Source organism: Sciurus vulgaris, assembly GCF_902686455.1.
Source record: "Sciurus vulgaris genome assembly, chromosome: 13".
Lineage (NCBI taxonomy): Eukaryota > Metazoa > Chordata > Mammalia > Rodentia > Sciuridae > Sciurus > Sciurus vulgaris.
This window is the reverse complement of record NC_136474.1, coordinates 99,706,892-99,731,358: the sequence shown is the minus strand read 5'-3', so window position 1 is coordinate 99,731,358 and position 24,467 is coordinate 99,706,892. Positions and strand designations below refer to the sequence as shown.

At 39.6% G+C, this 24,467-nt stretch overlaps 2 protein-coding genes across 9 annotated transcripts in view; one reads left to right on the top strand and one right to left on the bottom strand.

Annotated features, from left to right (window-relative positions):
• The window catches only part of ATP9B (ATPase phospholipid transporting 9B (putative)), a 251,906-nt gene that overhangs the window by 168,884 nt on the left and 58,555 nt on the right, over positions 1–24,467 (bottom strand). For all 8 annotated transcript variants that reach the window (XM_079109169.1, XM_079109170.1, XM_079109167.1 and 5 more), the window contains one exon: positions 7,760–7,818. In XM_079109169.1, coding sequence (XP_078965295.1) covers positions 7,760–7,818 — 59 coding nt within the window. The remainder of the gene's footprint in view (positions 1–7,759; positions 7,819–24,467) is intronic.
• Positions 16,496–18,545, top strand: LOC306643192 (NF-kappa-B inhibitor-interacting Ras-like protein 2). Its single transcript, XM_079109189.1, is given in 2 exon segments — positions 16,496–17,003; positions 17,005–18,545. Coding segments are annotated over 2 exon segments (576 nt in total). The 5' UTR covers positions 16,496–16,526; the 3' UTR covers positions 17,104–18,545.

Below are 24,467 nucleotides of genomic sequence, written 5' to 3'. Positions count from 1 at the left end.
GTTTGACGCCAGCAATTTAAGAACTTGAAAGCAGGATAAAACAGCCAATGAATCCCCCAAAAAACCACATAGATATAAGTGTGTGTTAGGGCAGAACTTAAGGACACAGAGAAAAAGATGTGCTGCTAAAGTCTGGATCAAAATGTCCCCCAGAGCTCAGGTGTTAAAGATTGGTCCCCAGCAGGTGGTGCTGCTGGGAGGTGGCAGACACTTCAGAGGTGGGGCCTCCTTCAAGAAGGCAGGTCCCTGGGGCAAGCACTTGAAGGTTTCCCACCCCTTCCTCTACTGGCAGGTGTGCTCTCTTCCTTTTTCTGTCTGCTCCCGGCCATCATGAGGTAAGCAGTTTTGCCCCACCAAAAGCTCCCTGCATGCTGTTCTGCCTCACTTCAAGCCTACAGCGTGGGTCCAGGCAACTGTGGGCTGAAATCTCTAAAACCATGAAACAAAACAAATCTTTCCTTCTTGGTTTTTCTTAGATATTTTGTCATAGCGATGGAAAGCTAACACACAAATAGATACATAGACATAAACCACTAACAAACATCAAGAAAGTAAATATTTTTAAGCATGTCCTTTCAGTAAGAAAAAAAAATTAGAATAAACTACTAAAAGATGCATAAGACCTCTATACGAAGAATACAAAACATTACTAAAGAAATTAAAACTTAAATAAGATGTATCCTGCTCAGAAATTGTAATGTACAGTCTTGCAAAGATGTCATATGCCCATAAATTTAAAAATATAATCAGCATATATATACAATCAAATTCTTAGTTGCACCCCCTCCCCCCTGCATTTTGTGGGAACTGATAAGGGTTTCCCTCAGCTATACAGGGAGACGCTAAGGTCAAGAGTATCTAAGAAAAGGGCTGGAGTTGAATCTCAGTGATAGAGCGCTTGCTTAGCATGTGTAAGGCACTGGGTTCAAGTCTCAGCACTGTATATAAATAAATTAAAATAAAGGTCACTGACAACTAAAAAAAAATAAAAAAATAAAAAAAAAAAAACAGCCAAGAAAAGAGTGAGGACTGACTCTACAACCTAATGACTCTAGAAATAAAACTGGACCAATTAAGATAAGATAGCATTATAGCAAGATAGGTAATTATGCCAGTGCACAACTAGGAAAGCCAGAAGTGAGCACAAATAACTAGATTTATAGGATGGCACTACAGACCAATGGAGAAACAATGGTCTTTCTAATAAACAGTGTTGAGAAAACTGGACTCCCAAAGGAGAGGAGCAGGAATGATACCTGACCTCTATGCCACACTGTAATTCTAAATGTGAAAGTAGAAACAACAAAATCTCTTAAAGATAAAACAGAACTTATTTTCTTTCTCTCCTTAATTGTCTTGTCACTCATCAAATATTTTAGGAAGTATTTCATGGCATTTTTGTAGGAAATATATATAATTTTTTTGTACTAGGAAACGAACCCACTTTTCCACTGAGCTACATTCCCAGCCCCTTTCCTATTTTATGTTAGACAGGGTCTTGCTAAGTTGCCCAGGTTGCCCCTGAACTTGTGATTCTCCTGCCTTAGCTTCCCGAGGCACTAGGATTATAGTATGAGCCCACCACCACCAAAACATGTTGGAAAAAAAGAGCTAACTGTAAATAAGATTAATGAAGTATAATTCATTAAAATTAAGAATTTCTGCTCAACCATGCCCACCAGGAAGTAAGAAAGATATGTATAGCACACGTAACAGTACTGATCCATAATACATAAAGGTTTACAAACTGACCGGAAAGAAGGGCTAACTCAGGAGAAAAAAAAAAAAAAAAAAAAAAAACACAAGATATCGTCAAGGCCTATTCACTAACACCAAACCTACAGAACCATGTGAAAAGGTGCCCAACTGACTAGACTTCAGAGGAATATATACTAAAGCCACAACTACAACATTCATAACAGAAGTGCTAAATTAAAACTGAAAATGTGAGTGCTGGGAAGCGTGAAGACATTGGTGATGAGAGCTTAAGTGGATATGCCACTTTGCACAAGCACTTGCATTTTCCACTACGGTGGAACATACTCATTCCCCGACACCCATTCCATCCCTAGGTATGTATGCAACAACCATGTGCAGATGTGCATGTCAAAGACACAAGTAACTACCACTCCTAAGGTCAAACCTTACAAGCAACCCAATATCCATCAACAGTGGAATGGATGAAGGGCACCTGTCCAAGCACATGCCCACCCCAGTTTTTTTTTTTTTTTTTTTTTAAAGTCCTGGGATTGAATCCAGGGGTGTTTACTGAGCCACATCCTCACCCTCCCCCCACCTTTTTTTGAGATAGGGTCTCACCAAGTTACCTAGGGCCTTGCTAAACTGATGAGGCTGGCTTTGAACTTGTGATCCTCCTGCCCGAGCCCTCTAAGCCACTGGGATTATGGGCATGCGCCACCACACCTGGCCCCATTGCATTTTTGGAGCGCCCTTGTCAAGAAATCAATTAATCAACCATAAATTTCAAGCTGTATTCCTATCTTCTCAACTCCAAACACAGACGAGTTGTAAACAGTGTAAGTCACTGGAACTTTGAAATGGAAAAGCATGAGTACACAAAATTTGTTCATCTTTCCTCAAAACTGTTAAAGCTATTCTGGGTCCCTTACATCTCCACAGAATTCTAGAGATCAGCATGTCAGTTTCTTCAAAGAAACTGAGGACAATATCAATCCATAAATCAATTTGGAAAGTCCTCATTTTAACAATATTAACATTTGTACCTATCAGCATGGGATACCTTCATTTACTTAGGTCTCCTTTAACACGTTTCAGAAATGTTTTGTAATTTTCAAACTACAAGAGTTCTTTTTTTAATAATTCTACTCTTGAGCATTTTATTCTTTTTATGCTACTATAAATGGAATTTTTTCTTAATTTCACTTTCAGACCATTACTCTTCATTCTTTAAACCCATCTCATTTTCTGAGGCAGTCATAAATGAACTAGGTGATTTCAAGTTATCGGAGAGTATCTCTGTTTATTTTCCTCCCCCTTAAGACCATGACCAGTCTGAAAGGAGGGTGTTGTCTTTTGTTAGCACGCTGGCCATGGTGTCAGTGTACAACAGTGTGTCTGCCCACTCATCTGTTCAGAACATCAGGACAGTTTCCAATTAGGAGCTATCCTGGAAAATGGAGATATAAACATTCCAAAACAGGATTCTGTATCAACATAAATCAATATTTCTCTGTGATAAAGGTACAGAAATTCAACTGTTGGTTATATGATCACAGCACATTTGTTTTATTTTTGAGAATAAAACAATCAACTTTTTGGAGTAACTGTACCATTTGGCATTCCCACAAAAAACGCATGTGATCCACTTTCTTCTCACTGTTGCCAGCATCTGGCAATGTCACCACCTGTTCATTTTTGTCATTCTGTTATATGTGTATTGATGCTTCACTGTTCTAATTTTCATTTCTTGGTGACTACTCATGCTGAATTTCATGTGCTTATTTTCTATCTGTAACTATTTGGCAAAATGTCTCTTTAAATTTTCTAACTTGAATGTTTTTACTGTTGAGTTTTGAGAGTCTTCATATATTCCAGACACTTTGTCAGAGTGTGGTTGACAAGTTTTTCTTCTGGTACATAGCTGGTGTGGTTTTTTCCCCTGCCCCATTGTACTCGCATAATTTTTCAAATAGCACATTTTTAATTTTAATAAGATATAATTGATCAATTTTTTCCTTTTATGCATTCTAATTTTGATTCTGAGTATGTCCTATGTTTTTCATAAAAGTATTACAGCTTGATATTTTGTACAAATATCAAGATCAATGATCATTTTTAACCTATGGATGCTCCAGTCACATCAGTCAAAAAGGTGCCTCCTCTCCATTTTACTGCAGTGACTGGCACCTCTATCAGAAGCACTGGGGTATGTCTTGGTGACCACTTCTGGGCTCTGCATGGGTTCTGTTCAAGCTTGCTTCCACCCACACTCAGCTCATCAAGATGGCTCTGTAGCAGGCACTACATCTTTATGGAGCTTACTTTAGCTGTCTGGAAATAACTTACCAATAAACAAAAAATTTCCTGAGACTCTGATAGAAATTATACTGAGCCCATAGACCAATTCTTGGAAAACTGTATAATGTTGCAACCCAAAAACTTCATATGGCCATTCACTTAGGTCTTCTTCCATTGCTTGTGTCAATGTCCTATAATTCATAGCATGCTTGAGAGTTCACTTTCACGGGAGGGACTATAAAAGTGTTAAGATTTTTCATTTCCACATGCTCATCATCATTTCATAGATATGTGGTTAGTGTTTTTGCAAGTTGATCTTATAACAGGGATATTTGTTATGTCTCCTTTCCAAGCTCTGTGTCCTCAATTTTCTTTCTTGCTTTACTCAGAGAGGAGAGCAGCCAGCTAAGAGTACTAAGAGCAAACATTCCTGTGTCCAAGTGCAGAATAGCTCTAGTCTTTAACACTCCACAAGATGTGCTACAGGGTTTGTAGATGTTTTCTAACTGAATAAGGCTACTGTCCTCTAATCCTACCTACAGAAGGCTTTTATACTGACTGGGTATTAAACTTAGTCAAATATTTTCTCATCACCAACTGACAGGAACATGAGATTTTTGCCTTGGTCTACTGATAGAGTGGGTCACATTGGCTGACTCCAGAATGCAGGACTAGACTTACATTCAAGCAGTCACCTCGACTTGGTCATGTTGAGGAACTCTCTTTATATATTACTGATAGCAACTGGTAAATATTTTCTTAAAAATATTTCTGACTATTTTCTTGAGGGGACATCTAGCACATAGCCTATAATTCTCTCTGGGAGTTTTTTCTGGTGTTCGTATGAAGATAACCCTGACCTCATAAAATGAGCTGGGCAAATTTCCAAACTATTATACAAAACTGATAGTTCTCCTTTGAAGATTTCAAGGAATTCTCCAGTGAAACTAACTAGACCTGACTGTTGCTCCTCAGATCTTTTACATTACTAATGCAACTTCTTACTGACTTTTCCCCATTATGATGAAGGATATTCTCTTGCACACTACCACCCACACCCTCTCATTTGTTCTCCACACTTTGATTGGACGGGAAGACATTCTTATCAGTGGCATAGAGCTCAGTCATGTTTTCCATCCACTCTGCCATTCACTTCACTGGTATGTTCAGAACACTGACAATAAAGGTAATTTATTAACAAATAGAATGCAAGTCTACATTGTTTATTTGCCTTCTATCATTTTCTCCATTTTTCATCTCTCCCTTTTTGTGTATACTCCGAGTCCTTGTTGGACAATCTTAGGTTACTTATAGCACTGCATAGTATATTTCTTCATATACTTTTTGTTGTGTTTCTTCTGGGCATGACAATACATATTAACAGTGCTTATTTATCAAATTGTATTACCTAAGAAAAATAAGAGAGTAAATGGCTGCTCCCAGATGAAGGAAAAGCAACACACTCTTCCCCCAAAAGCTAGTTCTTCTGATCAAGGCTTAAAGGGCACTTACAGCAGGGTCCATTCAGTCTGTTCTGGTCCTGTAGCCAAGGAGACACACCATACCCATGGGCCACAGAGCCTTTGCAAAGGCTGCGCTTGCCACCTGCCCCTTCCAGAGGCTCCTGGTTCTACACAAGTTCCTTACTTGATATGTGCTGGAGAAGCAACATTTTAACAAACAGGTTTACCCCAAGTTTTAGGTACACTCTGTTAAGCTAGGAGACAACTTGGCATTTCTTTCTTTCCCATATTATACACATAAAATAACATAACCTTCAGTTGGAATGAATTACTATTTAAATAAATACTTGGAGAGCCTTCATTTTATTTAATATTATATTAAAGTTTAGAATAATCTACAGCACTGTAATATTCTGCAAGTATCCATTGATACAGCTGCTATTAAATCATACTTTTTTTAGCAAAAGATTGCTTCTTTGGAAAAAAAAATGAAAAGCAATGAACTCTTACAAATAGTATTTTTAACAAGTAAAGTCCTTAACATTGGGTCTAAATTAGAAAAGCTACAATTCATGGTTTTCCACCTGAGACACACAACAATAATAGCTTATTCAATATGTCAAGAGTTCTGGAGCTGAGGACACTTCTGTTCTCAACGCCACTCTCAAAGTGGCATGGAATACAGAGAGAAAATAGTTGCATACTCTAAAAAGACACATAAGGAAGTAGGCTCCATGATTGATAAACGGACTCCTTCATTTTGCCCTGGAGTACCTGCATTACATCAGGCCATTGGGTTAAAAGACAAACAGAAAACAGTATTTGAAAGCCCTAAGACAAGTAACAAGAAGTAACAAACAGTAAAGGGAACTCACTCCCTTACTTAAATCCTTACATGAATTTATCAGGTTGGGAAAAGGTGTAATATTTAAAGTAGGACAAGAAGCTCTTCCATATTGCCAACAACCTTTCGTAAATTATCCTAATAACCCTCAAAAATATCAACTCTACACTTGAAACATAAAATAGCCTTTTCAGGCTTACCTGAATTAGCCTCCTTCCCTTTTTCATTTATTATACCATATTTAAAATATAACTGGAGGCTCTGTGATACAGCACATGCTTATAGCACGTACAAGGCTGGTTCAAGGCCCAGCAACAAAAAGTAAAGTACAACAGAAGGTAATCAAATAACATTAATCATCAATATAGTAAACACACAGCCTATGACAAAGGAAGGGAGAAACTAGCAAAAATTATATGACTAACATGCTGAGTAATCTCTCTAGTCAGAATCTATCCTATAGAAATGTACAAATGTATCGGATGGTCACCACTACATTCTATAATAGCAAAAGAAAGAGGGAAGCTTTCTAAAAACTGTAAGGGATAAAAGGCCAGTGACTGACAATATCCACACATCTGAAACTAGGCAAATGAATGACACTATTTGCTTTTACCCCATCTTATAAAAATGAAATCGCAAAGCCAACCACAATCTGTGCATAGAATCATAAAAAAAGCACTTTAGTGGGAGGAGGCAGAGACCCTCTGCTGGGTCTGCCCATGTGTGCTCAGCTGACCCCAAAGTCCCAGTCTACTGGGAGACCTGATGGGAAAGTGTCCTACAGAGTTTTTAAAAAGGTGGCCTAGAGCCTTAAAATAAGTTACCAAGGATGTTAAAGGAGACATTACACATCAAGTATGGTCCCCTCTAGAGGGGATGATGCCCCAAGCACAAACGTGCCAGGATGAGGCAAGGGCAACCCCTGGGCTGTCACTCCCTCTCCAGACCATCGGCCACCCTGACGACCTCCATCCCTCATCTCTGCCGGGTTTTCATGACTTCTTCCTTCAGTTAGCTACCCTTTTTCTTTTCTAGTGCTCTTTTACTTCCATTCAGCTCTCCCTCTTTAAATTTTTAAACCATAAGAACCTTATTCAATAACTACAGACAATATAGCTATCTATACAAGAAGTTCCAAAAACTGAAAGAGTATTATTAACAAGTTCTAATGTGACTGAGATAAAACGAAATAATTCTGATAATGCATCATTAACAACCTATCTTATTTCAGTCACAATATGACCTTACCTACATACATTAAAATACACTTTAGGAAAACAGAATGTACAAGCATCTAGATTTTTGTTCAAGCACATCAAAACTTACATAAGGACATTAGGATTTAAAACATCTATCCCAATTTCATTCAGGTTCAAAAGTTACATGTGATAAAGCTAAATGTTAATGACTGGCATATACACAGATCTAAAATATATTAAAATGCATCAACCTTTTCCACTATGATGAGGTCTCCAACTTGTATGTCTGAACTCTTAACTTGCACTTTACCTTAAAAAGAAGAAGAAGTACAATCAACTCAAGGAAACAATGGCACACCAGAGATCAAAGTTGAATTGACAGATATTTAAAAATAACTCTAGGGCAAAATCAATCAATGAAATAAACCAAAACACCAGGAATTTGTCTATATTCGACTTGTACTTTCAAAACAGATTTCAGATAGACATTGTCACTCACAATTAATTTCACTCACAAATAATTATCCCACAATTAAAAGAAAAACAAGGCAAGAATTTCCTCATGGTCTTTGGGAAAGGGATTCCTTTTGGAAGGTTCTTCCTGCACTCAGCAGTGTTTCAGTTTTCAGTGAAGTTGCCAGTGATGAAAAACACTACTCAATAAAATAATGTGACAATGAAAGCTGAAAAACGTGGAGATTACAAAAATCCTTATATTAATATCATAAATGACACTGGCACAAATCTCACAGGAAAAAGAAATAAAGCAAATACTATATAAAACCATCCTCTACTTGTAGCTTGAACAGCACAGGACAGAACTGAGAAGAATGTCTGTCTTAATTATCACAAGCTTGGTCACTTCAAGCTTCTTTCTTGCTCTCAGGACTGTTTTACAGTCCAGCATCTGACACTGAAGATGCCCACTGATTGCAGGCCCTGAGCATACTCCACAGAACTCTGTCATTTTCAACTTCACTTCCTTTCCTGGCTACACACTCCATGCTTCCTTCCTTCTCCCTATTTACATTCTTTGCAATAGACACGTTAAAAAATGAGAGAAACACCTAGGGGTAATAAATATAATAAATACATTTGAAATACTTTGAAACAGAAAACATGCTTTTTATTCCTTAATTAAGATCTTAAATTCCCAAGAAAGGTTTATTATTCTGTTACACAGTGACAGACATATATTTGATAGCCATTTGTTGTGCTTTGGATGTGAGGTATCCCAAAGCTCACATGTGAGACAATGAAGGAAGGTTCAGAGGAGAAATGATTGGGTTGTCAGTCTTAACAGAATCAGTGAATTAATACCTGTTAGAATTAATTGAACTGGCAGAGTGTGGTTGGAAGGGTGGAAACTGGGGTGTGGTTTTGGGGTATATATTTTGTATTTGGAGAGTGGAGTCTCTCTCCGCTTCCCTATGATGTGAGCTGCTTCCCTCTGCCAAACTCTTCTACCATGATGTCCTGCCTCACATGGAGACCTAAGGAATGGAGCTGGCCTTCTATGAACTAAGACCTCTGAAACCGTGAGCTCTCAAATAAACTCTTCCTCCTCTACAGTTGTGCTGGTCAGGTCATTTAGTCACAGCTGCAAAAAAGCTGACTAAAATACCTTTGATGTTTACATTATTACACAGTGACTGCTACTCATTTCTATGGAACTCCCTTGTGATTTTTCTTAAGAAAAAAATTCAGGGCAAAGGACAGCGTCAAAATGTTAACATTACACTATGAACAACATATTAGAATAACAAGCCAGGCACAGTGGCGTGAACCTGTAGCCCCAGCTACTTGGGAGGCCGAGGCAGGAGTTCAGGACCAGCCTGGGCAACACAGCAAGATCCTATCTCAAAAAAAGAAAATATCAGGTTAAGTATTGTCCACTCACAAAACAGTACGGCCATCTGCTCCAAGTCTGCTCAGCTATAGCATTCATTCCTAACAGTCAAGCTATTTTAATAGGTACTAACTTCTTGAATACGGTCAACCTACATTCAGGGGACTATGTCCATTTCCTTCAGTGTCTCCACCACTACCTGAACTCAGTAACTTCTAGTCCTTGGCCAGGGAACTTTCAGGGCACTGAACAGAAGAACCAGGGGAAAGACCCACCTGCTCTCCACAACCTGCCTGCTGGTGAAGGCCAGGCAACACTTCGTTTTCTTTCTCATTCTAACAGCCATGCCTATGCTGGCAATCTGATTTCTGGACAACCCTTGGTTAACCGAGCTGGTAGCTGACACTGGCAACACACTAATGTTACAGGTGAGAGAAGGGAAACAAACTTAACAACCTATGGCACATGTGAAAGACACAACTGGCCCACAGAACACAATACACTGTGCTTAGGAAATGTGCACTCAGACTTAATTTCAGAGCACACTTACTAGAAGGAAGCTCTAATTATACAAAGATAACTCAATGTCAATGCTACCACTGAAGCAAATGACACTTTTTTTCTTTGAAAAAATCCTACTCCATTTATTACAGGTAACACAACATCATACATTACAGTCTTTTATTTTTTAATGAAACAGGTAAGGGCTGAAGTTATAGCCCAGTTGTAAGAGCACTTGCCTACCATGTCTGAGACCATGGGTTCAACCACCAGCACTGCCAGAAAAAAAGGAAAGAGTTAATAGTGAATATTACCAAGTAAGGTAATAAATGTTCTCTGACACTGTGGTTCCAAAACCAAAAAGCTGAGGTTCCCTCCCAAGAAGGGAAGCTTTCATGTGATTTGTACCATGAAGGAAGCTGTATGGGCCCTTCCGCAGGAAGTCCTAAGCACAACACAGAGCAGTGCAGAATGCTGCTGCTTGTTTGTGTGGCCTGTATAAAAAGAATATGGCACCAAAAAGTCTCCATTTCTATGACTTCCCTAATTCAATCTGAATTCCAAATGATGCAATTTAAAAAACAGGATTAGGTTTATCCTCACCCTAAAACCTCCATTATTAGGTAATGCATTAGAAGACAATTCAGATGTGTATCATGGCACAGAAGTTCTTTACAAGTGACCACCACATTAACTTTTGGGCTATACCTGCTGTCTACATTCTTACTGCTCCTGCTCTATCTCACCAACTCAGCATCATGCAATGGTGTGTTGTCCCTTGCTTCCTCTTGCTGCCTGGGACACACACCCTGCATTTGTCCATCAAGACCCCCCCACCCCTTTCAGACCACCTCAACCACACAACAAACATAAATTCCATGAATACACCACTAAATGACATGTTTAAGATGCTGCAAATATTCAAGTATGAGCATCTACTAAATTTCAGATCCTGTGATTAGTTCAAAACATTAACTAAAATGAACTCTCATGGCACTGAATATGTTCTTTGGAAATACACATCCAAAATTAAGGCTTTAAAACCACAAAAGGAAAAGATAGTACTACATAATTTGACTTGTTCATTATAGTTGTACATGATGGTGGAATGTGTTGCTACATATTAGTAAGTGTGCACAAAATAACAATTTGGTCAATAACCCTCCCTAACACTTGCCTCCTTTCTCCCTTCTTCCCAGTCCCTGATTCCCCTTCCTTTGATCTACTGATCTGCCATTGCTTTTCACGGGATCACCACTTACTCGTTTCCATCTTCCTTGCTAGCTTTCACAAATGAGAGAAACACAGGAGTGCTGACCTCCTGAACTTTGCTTCCTTCACTTAACAGGATGGTCTGGAGACCATCCTTTTTCTCACAAATTACCTAATTCCATTTTTTGTTGTTGCTAAATAAAATTCCAGTGGGTATACATATATACATTTTCTTTATCCATTCATCCAGTGATAGACACATAGTCTGGTTCTACAGTTGAGTTACTGTGAATCATGCTGCTATAAACATGAGTATGCATGTACTGCTCTAGTATGCTGACTTTAATTCCTTAGGGTAAATACTGAGGAGTGGGATAGCTGGGTCATATGGTAGATTCACACAGATTCTTTTGAGGAACCAGATTTCCATAATGGTGGTACTAATTTACAATCCCATCAAAAATGTAAAAATTTGCAATCCTTTCTCTCCACATCCTCTTCCACATTTGTTATTATTTGTATTCTTGATGACTGCCATATGATGTGTGAGATGAATTCTGTGTAGTTTTGATTTGTATTTCCCTAATTGCTAATGATGCTGACCATTTTTTAATGTATTTGTTGGCCACTTGTGTTTATTCTTTTGAGAACTGTCTAAGTCACTTGTCCACTTATATTTTGGGTTTCTGGGTTATTTGGTGTTAACTTTTTTCAGTTCTTTATATATTATAGATATTACTCCTGTGAGAATAGCTAACCAAGATTTTTCTCCCATTCTTGATCCCTCTTCACTTTGATTTCTCTGCTGTGCAGGTTCCTAATCTGATGCATCCTATTTATTAATTCTTGGCATTATTTCCTGCACTTTAGAGGTACTATTAAGAAAGTCATTGCCTATATGCTAAAGTTGCATAGTTTCTGGCCTAATTTCTATACCTTTGATTCATTTTGAATTGATTTTTGTGCAGGATGAGACATAAGAACCAAAATTTCATAACTATGCATATGGATAACCTGTTTTTCCAGCATCATTTGTTAAAGAGGCTGCTTTTTCTTCAATGTACGATTTTGGCGCCTTTGTCAGAGATCAGATGGCTATAAATGTGTGGGTTTGTGTTTTCTATGCTGTAGCATTGGTCTGTGTCTGTTTTTATATCATACAATGCAGTTTTTGCTACTATGGCTCTGTAGTTAACTTTTGAAGTCAGGTATTATGATACTTCAAGCATTGCTTTTATTCTTGGTGTTTAGAATTGCTTTGGCTATTCTGGGTCTTTTATTCTTTCAAGTAAACCTCAGGATTCTTTTGTCTAGTTCTAGTTCACTGAAGAATATCATTGGTACTCTGATGGGGGCTGCAATGCATCTGTATACTGCTTTCGGTGGTGTGGCCATCTTCACAATACTAATTCTGCCTGTCCATGAACATGGGAGGTCTTTCCATTTTCTGAGGTTTTCTTCCATTTTTCTTCAGTTTTCTAGTTTTCATGGTAGATCTTTCACAACCTTGGTTAGATTTATTCCTAGGGTTAGAGGAGTGGGATGGGATTGTTTTCCTGATTCTTTCTCTGTAGATGAGTGAACGTCCTTATCCTTATCTTTTACCATATTTTTAAGGAAATGCTTTGTTTTTCCCTGTTTACTAGGAGGGTGGCTTTGGAGTTTTTGCATACACCCTTTATTATGTTGAGGTAGATACCTTCTATCCATAGTTTCTTCACTGTTTTTATCATGAACAGGTATTGAATTTTGTCAAAGGTTTTCTTTGTATCTACTGAGATGACTAAGTGGTTTTTGTCCTTAATTCTATTTACATGATGAATTACTTTTTTTTTTTGGCGGTACTGGGGATCAAAACCAGGGCTTTGTGCTTGCAAGGCAAGCACTCTACCAACTGAGCTATCTCCCCAGCCCTTGAATTACATTTACTGACTTGCATCTCTGGGATAAAACCGACTTGGTCATGATGTGGAATCTTCCTAGTATGTTATTGAATAAAATTCACTAATGTTTTATTAAGTACTTTTGCATCTAAGTTCATCAGGGATATTGTTTTGTAGTTTTCTCTCCTTGAAATGTCCTTATCTGGTTTTGGTATGAGTAATGATTGATACTGGCTTCAGACAACGAATATGTAAGTGCTCCATTTCCCTCTCATTCATGGAATAATTTGAGGAATACTGGCATTAGTTATTCATTAAAGGTCTTTAGAATTCAGCTGAGAAGACATCTGGTTCTGGGTTATCATTTGTTGGAAGGCTTTTTATTCCTGCTTGTCTCATTACTAGCTATTGTTCTGTTTAAATTTTCTATTTTCTCATTTCAATTTTGGTCATACGTATCTAGAAATGTATTTGTTTCTTCTAGGTTTTGCATCTTATTGAAGTATAAGTTTTCAAAATGGTCCCTAATTATCTACTAGGTTTCTGTGATGTCTGGGGTGATCTTTCCTTTCTCATTTCTAATTTTGTTAACTTAGGTCTTCTCTCTTCTTCTTTTGGTTAGTTTGGCTAAGGGCTTATCAATCTTGTTTAGCTTTTCCGAGAACCAATTCTTCGTTTCATTGATCATTTGCATTATTCTCTTCTCAATTTCATTGATTTTGGCTCTGATCTTAATCATTCCTTCCTCCTATTGGTTTTGGAATTGGTTTATTCTTGTTGTTCAAGGGCCTTGAGGTGCATCATAAAGTTGTCTACTTGTTATCTGTCTGATTTTCTTATGGAGGCACTTATAGCTATAATCTTTCCTCTTAGAACTGGTTTTATAGTGTCTGAGTTTCTGGTATGTCTTAATCCCTACTCTCGTTTGGCTCTGAGAATTTTTAAATTCTGCCCCTGATTTCTTCTATCACTCAATCATCATTCAAAAGTGTATTGTTCAATCTCCATGTATTTATGTAGTTTTTGTCATTTTTTTGGTGTCTATTTCTAATTTAAATTCATTATGATTCAGTAAGATGAAGAATTATACCAATTTTTATTTTTGATATTTGCTAACAGTTATTTTATGGCCTAAAATATGGTCTATTTTAGAGAAAGTTTCAGAAGCCTCTAAGAAAGTGTATTTGGCTACTGGTGGATGAAATATTCTATTGATTTATATTATTTAGATTCAAAGAGTCTTTATTGAGTTTATGTCTGGATGACTATCTATTGGTGGGAGAGCTGTGCTGACATCACCTAGTATACTAGGTAATATCTCCATCTTTAATTCAGGTTCCACCTGTTTTATATAATTAGGTGCACCAACATTTGGGACTCATTTACTACTGTTATATTCTCTGGCTGGATTGTTTTCTTTACCAGTATGGAGTGATTCTTTGTCTCTTGTGATTAATCTTGTCTTGCAGTCTGCTTTGTCAGATATGACAATAGTTACTCCAACTCGTCTGAAGTCTCCACTAGAATGGTATATCAATTTCCATGCTTTCACTTTCACCTTGTGGTGGTCTTTGTGTGTCTCTTACAAACATTTAGTAGGATTTTGTATTTTAGTTCATTCTGCCAGTTTATGTCTTTTAGTTGGGAGAGTTGAGACCATTTATACTCAGTGTTATTATAGAAAGATGTCTCTTAATTCTTACTATTTTGACTTGTCTAATGTTTAATTTGGTCCTGTTTCTCATTTGCTTAGCTGCTCTTCAAATGAAATCTGTTCATTTCTGAGCCCTGGGTTTGTTTTCATTTCTTCTGTGTGTAGTATTTATCTAAGTCCTGTAGTGCAATTTAATAGTCCCATGAATTCCTTTATTTTCTGTTTATCTTGGAAGGTCTTTTTCCCCCTCTTTGATTCTGATATACAGCTTTGCTGGATATAGCAATCTTGGTTGACAATTATTTTCTCCAGGACTTGGAATACATCATTCCAAGCCCTCCTGGCATTCAGTTTGAGCTAAGAAATCAGAAGTGATTCTGACTGGCTTGCCTCTAAATGTGAGTTTTCTCTTAAGGCTTTTAAAATTCTGTCCCTTTTCTGCATGTCAGGCATTCTAATTGTAATGAATCAGACAGGGTCTTTTTTGATCTTGTCTATTTGGGGTTCTGAATGCCTCCTGTATCTGGATGTCCATCTCCTTTTCAAGCTTTGAAAAAAATTTTCTCCATTGTTTCCCTAAAGGCATTGTCCCTCCCATTAGCATGCATCTCACAACCTCCATTCCAAATATTCTTAAATTTGTTCTCTTAAAATTGTCCCACAGTTCTTATATATTCTAATTGTGGTTATTTATTTTTTTTTTAATAACGTCTGAATGTGAAAGGTTGGAAACTTTGTCTTCCAGCTCCAAGATCTGTCTTCAGCATGGTCTTCTCTATAAGTGATACTTTCAACCAAACATTTGCTATTTTATGTGTATTTCTAAGATTTTTGTTTGGATCTTTTTCAATAACTCTATCTTCTTATTGAATTTCTCATTCATATTCTAGTCCTTAATTTATTCAGTAGTTTTTCTGTATTCTCTTGGAATTCACTGATCATTTTTATAATTATTCTTTTGAATTCCTTATCTGGTATTTTACCCATTTCAATAGCTTTGGAGTCAGTTGCTGGTGAATTTAGGAGGTGTCATGTTACCTTGTTTTTTTCATACTTCTATTCCTTGTGTTGGATTTTAAGCATCAATTGGGATGGATTTCTCTTCTACTCTTTTGTATGGGCCTTTTGAGGGTACAGGCCTCCAACCCTAGGGCCAAAGTGTCTTAAAGTGATCTAGATTTGAAATTCATTCTCGCAGGTGTGGTACCCATAGACTTTATGTTAAATGTTTTTGCTATAGCAGTGGATGTTTGTGTATGGGACCTGAGAGCCCACACTAGCCGTTCCTATTTAGGGCCTGGTCATTGGTTTGAGTTTTTGTCATGGCTATTTTTTGTACTGAAGTATAGCTGATGTTTGAGTGCCATTAATTCATGTGTGGAGCAATATGCACTATATTTTGGCTAAGTTTAGTTCAGCAGCAGTCTCTAAGAGATCTACAACATATTAATTATGACAAAAATAGGAATGGTGGGGTCAGCAATTGTCAACAACAAAAACAATAAATAACCATGAACTAGATCTGGCATTAAAGCAAACAACAGGTGTCAACTATGTCACCTATAGCAGTAATTACTGCAAGAAGATGAATGGTGAGATAAGAATTACATAAACCAATTATGACTAAAAAATAGAAAAAAATATAGTTAAGAGAAAGGAAAATATGACTGGAAGGTAGAAAAGAATTTCCAATGTCCAAACAGTGAACAGATAATGCAGAAGAGAGGTAGTAAGTGATGCTTAAAAGGAAGGAGGAGGAAAAAAAAATTGGAAAAACAAAATAAAGGGAGAAAAATAGGAAGAATAATAGAATTTGGCTGTTAGCAGAAGAAAGAAGAAAAACACAACAAAATAAAATAAGCAAACCAAAAACCCTCTCAAGGCGGCGGTCCTGCGGCTGCCCAGGTTGAAGGCTAAGCATGGGGAAGAGTTGCAAGGTGGTCGTGTGTGGTCAGGCCTCCGTGGGGAAAACTTCAATCCTAGAACAACTCCTGTATGGGAACCATGTAGTGGGTTCTGAGATGATTGAGACCCAGGAAGATATCTATGTGGGCTCTATTGAGACAGACTGGGGAGTGCGGGAGCAGGTGCGTTTCTACGACACCCGGGGGCTTCGGGATGGGTCCGAGCTGCCCCGGCACTGCTTCTCCTGCACTGATGGCTACGTCCTGGTCTACAGCACAGACAGCCGAGAGTCCTTTCAGCGTGTGGAGCTACTCAAGAAGGAGATTGACAAATCTAAGGATAAGAAGGAGGTCACCATTGTGGTCCTGGGCAACAAGTGTGACCTACAGGAACAGCGGCGTGTAGACCCAGATGTGGCTCAGCATTGGGCCAAGTCAGAGAAGGTGAAGCTGTGGGAGGTGTCAGTGGCTGACCGCCGCTCCCTGCTGGAGCCCTTTTGTCTACCTGGCCAGCAAGATGACCCAGCCCCAGAGCAAGTCTGCCTTCCCTCTCAGCCGCAAGAACAAGGGCAGTGGCTCCTTGGATGGCTGAAGAGCTACCATTCCTTCTTTACCCTCCCAACCCTATTCCAGCTTCTGGAGCTCTAGAGGATGGGGTTGAGGGCTAGGGAGATTTGTAGGCAGTCTGTCCTTCCTGGTCAGCAGAGGGAGCACTCCACTAGGCCAGGCATCTGGGCAAGCTCAGGCCCATGCCACTTTTCTCTCAACTCTGAGAAATGCAGATAATTTTGATTAGTTCCCCTTCCTATACCCTCCCTGCTTTACCTCCCAGCTTACGTCAGATTTTCTCCACTGTTGCCTAGAGTTGTGGGTCAGTGCCCCCTCTATCTGTCCTGGACAGGAAGCAGAGCTGTCATGCTGAAAGTGCCCAATTTGGGTCCTATTATAGGGGTCCCAATTTCCTGAGCTTCCTGCCAGTAACACACACACACACTCACACTTTTAAGGCACTAGCCTGGACTTGAGAATGAATATCCAGGTATTGTATGTGTGATGCACATGTGCTTACTCGTGTTAGCATTAGGAGAAGCTCTGTCCCTCACCTCACCTTTTTCCTGGCCTATCCTTGACTGGAAGAGGCTAGTCACCTAGGAGTATCATTATCTATATGAACTCTTCCCTGCTCCCAATTGTTTCACTTCCTTTTCCTGTTTGGAGAGCAGGTGGGCCTTGTTGGTTGAGGTGGAATGGAGTGATGACTGGGCTGAGCAACAAGCTGTGACCCAGCTAGGTCGTTCCCCTCTGGGCATTGGATTTCTCATCTGTAAGTTGACAGGAATTCCTTAGATGATCTAGATCCTTTCCAGTTGGATGATTTTTCTAAAGCCAGTGGCTTGAGCCACCTAACAACTCAGTTGGCCCCCTTGCTTCTCCATCTTCAAGGTGCTACGCCTACCAGCCCTGGAGGCTGGACACGTCTCTCCCTCCAACCACCAGGGGGCAGGAGTATACTTTCCACTCTCAGTTGCCAGAGTGGCCACTCAGTGCCCAATCTGCCCACCTGCCCTTGGGGGCTGGTCTTTATCCCTTCCTCTGGTTGTTTTCAGCTAGTAGCTGGACTATTTATATCACCTATATTTATATGCCTGCTGCCATGTGAAGGCCAGACAAGGTGCTCCTCTAGCCCTTCTTACCTCAGATGTCTGAACAGAACCAGGCAAATCACTAGCAGCTTCCTAGAAGCCCCCAGGCCTTCCATTGGGGCTCAGAAGGATAGCTACTCATGCAGATGTGCTATCAAGTGAGCTTAAAACCTCCAACCTTCCAGTGCCCACTTCATGCTTCTGGTGTGCACACCTAAAAGGTGAGACACCACAGCCAGGCGACCTCCAGTATACGCCCCTTCTCCCCAGAATGGGAGAGGTGAGCAGGGGCAGGTGCCTAGGGCTGGGCAAGGAGAATAGGGCAGCTACAGGCTCAGGCTCAAAGTTCATTTATTGATATGTTGGACACAATAAAACCACAACTGTTATCAAAAAAAAAAAAAAAAAAAAAACCCTCTCAAAAGACAAAAAAAAAAAAAAGTAATTTTTTAAAATGTTAAAAATGAAATTAAAAAAATATGTATGGTCAGGAACTAATCAGCACAGCAAGAACAAAAAAATAAAAAGAAAGAAAGAAAAGGTTCTTCCCTGAGGTTCTCAAAATAGTTAAAGAGAATGGACATTCACTGACTATGCCCAACTGTCCTTTCTTCTTGGGCTAAGTACTGAGGAGGGAAGACAGAGACAGAGCATGCACAAGGCCTGAAGTGTTACTGACACCTTCCCCTTTTTTTGGTTCCTCACAAAGCTGTGACTGCAGTAGCCTAACTCTGAAGCTGCTGCAATAGCTGTTTCCCTTCTCACCCATATGAAGTAGGACAGAGTAGGAAGTAGTGTCAGCTGGAGTTTTATCACACAGATAACAGAGTTGTTTTTTGTTTTTGTTGTTGCTTTCTTTTTTGTTTTTGTTTTTGTTTTTGTTTTTGAGGAGAGAAGTAAAGGAAAAAGTTTATTTGGAGCTTACGGTTTCAGGTTTCAAAGGTTTCGGTTTGAGGGCCAACTCCATTAAGCCTGAGATGAGGCAGCTCAGGACATGACTATCAGGAAGCAGAAAGCTGCTGCAGAGTTCTACAAAGGATTCCTACAGCTGGGGCTTAGGTCCCATCAGGCTTGGGACTTTGCTAGGTGATATCTGCTCAGGATGCTAGATCAATAAACCAGGAAGGCAAGACGGATGCCTATCTCTGCTGGGAGTCTGGATCTTAGAAGCCTCCCAGGAATTCTACTGTGTGGGCAATCCTATACACACTATACTGCCGAGGAAAACAGACTTCACAGGCTTAGGGCGTTCCTACCCACATGTTCAGACTGCCGACCCTCTTCAGCTGGTCACATGCGCAGCCAGACTCAAAGGAAAAGCTGAGCTGGGCTCCCCTTCACTTATCTGACTTGTATCCCCCTGAGTACAATCTTCTCTGTGCCTGTTTCATTCACATTCTGCTACACACACCACAGACCACCTATCAGGCATCTGCTGGGACAGTATTGGCAGTGGTTGCTATGACTTCCTGGCTCCCTCAGCAGCAGCTGCAGCATGACCTCCTCACGATGGCTTCCACCTCAGCAGTTCACTGCCAGTTGAGAAACAGAAATAGTTCCTGGTGCAGGCTCTGGATCAGTTAAGCTCAGACTTTTCTGACCTCCGGTTTTTCAAAATCCGCTAGTTGGGTTTTCTCTCATTGTTATTCCTCTCCTCTGCAGTGAGCCAGTGCCACTGCTGCAACCAGCTAGGCTCCAATGTACTTTCCTTCTTTGCTCAATGCAATGTTTTTGAGTCTCTAGAACACTCTGGCTGTCCCATATTGAATCTTGAATTGTCCCATATTGAGCTCCCTGTTCCACCCACCTCACTGTGACAACTACTCCACCTGCTTGAATCCCATCACTGAGCAACTAGGAACGTGACCCGAATCTCCCCCAAGCTACCCGTAATGAGTGAAAATCAGTAAGACTTCATAAGGCACATCTATTAGACACCGATATCGTCAATGAAGGATAAAAACATACTCATCACTTACATCCTAACAAAACGGGTGCAAGGTGGTATCGGTGGGAGGTAGCCAACTTTTAAAATAGAAATCTAGCACAAACAGAGTGTGTTCTATGTCCACTTTGGATTAAGAGGTGCTGCTGCCTTGGAAGGACCATGTTTCAGCACGTGAGCCTACGTGAAGCTAAGCTCCCCACTACACACCTACACAGAGTGTCAGAGTGCCATTCCCACTCACAAAGAAGCGATTAAGCCTCAGATGGATTTTCCAGGATGCCTAAGAGCTGAAAACACAAATAAATCTCTCAGGAACTAAAATCCAAAACAGGACAAAACTTCCAGGGAGAAGAGGAACCCACTAATGTCTTCACAGCAGCACAGCAAAGGGGAGAGGTCATGAGGAGCATGAGAACAGCTGGATCCTCACCAGTTCTAAAAGATGCATGAAGCCTGCCACACAGTTTGCCCCAAGGGCCACAGACAAAAGAGAAATCTGCCCTTGTCCACCAACTGCCCATCACAGTCTTCTCCAAGTGCCCCCAACTCAGGTTTGCTCCCAACTCCTTCCAACAGCACTGTACTAGGTCTATGTGGTAGTACACACCTGTAATCCCAGCGACTCAGAAGGCAGGAGGATCACAAGTTCAAGATCAGCCTCAGCAACTTAGAGAGACCCAGCTTAAAATATTATGTGTGGTAAAGCACACCTGAATTCAATCCCTAGTACCCCGCACCAAATAAAAAAAAAATATTCCAATGGCACTGTACTGGAGGCCTCACCATGAACAAGGTTACGTGGAAAGAGTGGAAAGAATCTGCACCAAATGTTTTGCAGATGATGTGATCATCCACATAGAAAATTCTAAAAATCTATAAAAATAACATTAGAACAGAATGAATCAATTTGAAACTTCACAGGAAACAAACAAAAAAATACAAAAATCAACTGCACATGTAAATGGAAAATGAAATTTTAGAACAATACCATTTACAGTAATATCCAAAAAGTTCTGAGAGTTGAATGTGACAAAAGATATGGAAGACTTCTTTACAAAAAACTATGAAACATTGCTGAATTTAGAGAATTTTCTCCCATACTGATCTAATAATGTAGTAAAATCCCAATCAAAATTCAAGCAGGATTTCTGCAGAAACTTACAGGCCAATTCAAACATGGAAATAGAAAGGATCTAAACCAACCAAACCAAATCTTGAAAAGGGCAAAAACAACGCTAGAAAACTCCATGACCTACTCTGAAGCTCCGGTGATTAAGACAGCATGCTGGTGGTAAACAGACCAAGAGAAGGAAGGGCAGGTACTTCGAAAAACAGTCCCTGGGCCAGGCACACAGCCCTATGAAGCAGCACAAGGAGGCGGCAGCAAAGGTGCTGGGAACCATGATCCCACCTCACACACAAACTCAAGTTTCAAGTACCCAAATGTGAATCCTAAAGTAATTAGGCTTCTAGGAAAGGGGCTCAGGAATCTACAAGTAAAGAACATTCGGGGCAAGGACAAAGGAAGTACTAACCATGTAAGAAAAAACTGATGTACTAGACTTAATCAAAGTTTAACAATTCTTCTATAAAACATGCTGGACTAGACAAAAATATTCACAACAAACACAGCTGGCCAAGGACTTCTAACTAGAATATGTATAAATGAACTACCACTGCACAACACTAAAATGGCAAAGCTCAATTTTTAAAAAGCAAAGAACATGAACATATACTTCACAAGAACAAACTAGTCATGAAAATGTACTCAGAGCCATCATAATCAGGGACACACATTCTCCATGGCTATAAGGAGAGTTCCCCTGGTCCCACGTGTGAGGGTAAGAACAGGGTGAGAGTCAGGCACACAAAGATGCGTCTCTGTAATTCCAGTGACTTGGGAGACAGGAAGGGATATCACAATTTCCAGGCCAGCCTCAGCAACTCAGCAAGGCCCCACACAGCTTAGCAAGACTATGTCTAAAAAAAGTAGAAAGGGCTGGGAATGCAGCTCAGTGGCAAAGGGTTCCAGGGTAAATACTCAGTACCAAAAATGAATAAATAAATAAATAAATAGTGGGTGGGATACCAAAGATCACAGTACCTCCACTACTCAGATCCCAAGTGCACAACTACTATGGGAAGCTATCAGTCTTAAAAAGTTAAGTACTTATTCATCCTGCAACCAAGAAATCCCATTTATAGGTGTTCATTCAACAGAAACAAAAACTTACATCCACAATGCATGAAAAAATCTATCAGGGTTTTATGCACAAAGGCCAGAAGATGGAAACTGCTGGGCACCCACCTTAAGCAGAGCAGATGACCATGAAATAAGAAGCTACTCAGCAATAAAAAGGAAGGTGACCTGTCTATGCAACGTCAATACTACATCTCAAAAGGACATTGAGTGAAAGAAACAGCACAACAGAGTGCATACTGTATGATTCCATTTATATCAAGAGCTAGAAAAACTAGAACCAAGTTATGAGGACCTCAGGACAGTGGCTGCTTCTGACAGGGAGATGAGTGGGAAGGGGCATGGGGACAACCTCAAGATGATGGAAATACTCTGTACCTTTCTAGAGGGAAAGTTACATGGGTACAGACTTTGTACCTCTTTAGTTACTAATTTCTCAGCAAAAGAAATCATTTCACAGTTTAAATTTCCACATTATCTGTTGATGCACACCATACGTGGAAACGTGTTAACAATGAAAATAATCTCAAAGCATTTAAACAACAAACAGTTCTGTATCATCCTATACGTCACATATGAAATAAACTAAGAGGGGCTACTTCATCCTCAATACACAGTATAAAACCAAGAGCCGAATGCTAATCAACTTATAATGAATAAACCCACTGTGGTCTACCAACTCTACTCAACCAAGACAGAGCAACTGCTGACATGAGCCACAATGTGAACAGACCTCCCAAACAAAAGCATTTGCTAAGGGAAAGAGGTCAGATGCAAAAGACCATATGTTGTGTGATTCCACATATGTGACGCATCCACGAATGGACCCTGTACAGAGACAACAAGTAGACTGGCATCTAGCTGCCTGGGACAGGGGAAAAAGATAGAAAGGGTGGACGAGAATTCACTACATGGGCCCAGTGTGGTGGCATGCACCTGTAATCCCAGTTATTTGGGAGGCTTAAGTAGGAGGATTACAAGTAAGAGACCAGCTTCAACAATGTAGTGACACCCTGTTCAAATTTTTTCTTTTTTTAATTTTTTTAAAGAACTGCATACAATGCACTCAGTGGTGGTACTCCTGAGTTAATTTCCAGTGGGGGCGGTGGGAGGCACAGACGTTCACTGCATGGGCTATGAGGGATCTCAAATTCAACAGAGGTGACAGCTGCACAGCTCTAATTTCACTAAAAAAAATCATTTGAAACTTGAAATGAGTGAATTTTATGGTATACAAAATTATGCCTCAATAAAACTGATTTTTTATAAAAGGAACAACAAATATAAGCAGAAGGCTCTAATATCGTCACAGCAATTAATCTATAAAGCTTAAAACTCATCCATTAAAGTAAAATAAAACATAACTTACTTTTCATGAATATATTTAGTTGAGAAGATAATTTTAACACCTAACATTTAAATAAATGATTAAAATATACAAAATTTAGATCTCTAAGATTTTTAAGTCTGAAAAAGCAAGAAGAAACTTTTTATCAAGTTACCCAAGAGTCCAAGGCAGTCTGAAGAGCAGAGTTTAAATAAGCCTACAGGAGACTACAAAGCCCAGGGGGAACACAAGAGCATAGGAGAAGTGCTGAGGTGGCAGGGTGGTACCCATGCTTCCTCTTCCAAGGCACATCAAAGCAAGGAGGTCCAGCTAGCCTTCCTGCTGTGCCACCCAACCCATCACTTTGCTCTCTAGGCCACAACAGCCACCTTGCATAGAGTTTTTCCCAAAGTAATTTCAAGAAACTCACTTTTCCATTATGTAAATGAGTGGGACAAAACTACTGTTAAGGTCACTTCTAGCTAATTCTGAAATTGCTTGCCTAACTATTAGGAAAATAATACTGGCATAAATTCTACTTTAATAAAAAGTTACAAATTATCTCATGATGTGGACAGCACTACTACTCCAGGTTTTAAGACACTCCAGAGAAGCAAATCCCAGTTGACTAAACCCCAAAATACATTAAAGCACTGAGACCATATTTCAAAAAATACGATCTGAAGGCAGCACCTCCTCCTTTGCAGTCCTTGTCCTGGGCATGACTGTTAGGCACATGGCAAACTACACAAGTTTAAATGGCTACTTGGCATGCTGGAAGGTGGTAAACGTTATGGAAAAATGACTAGTCCACAGCACAGGGATCAGGGATGCTGGC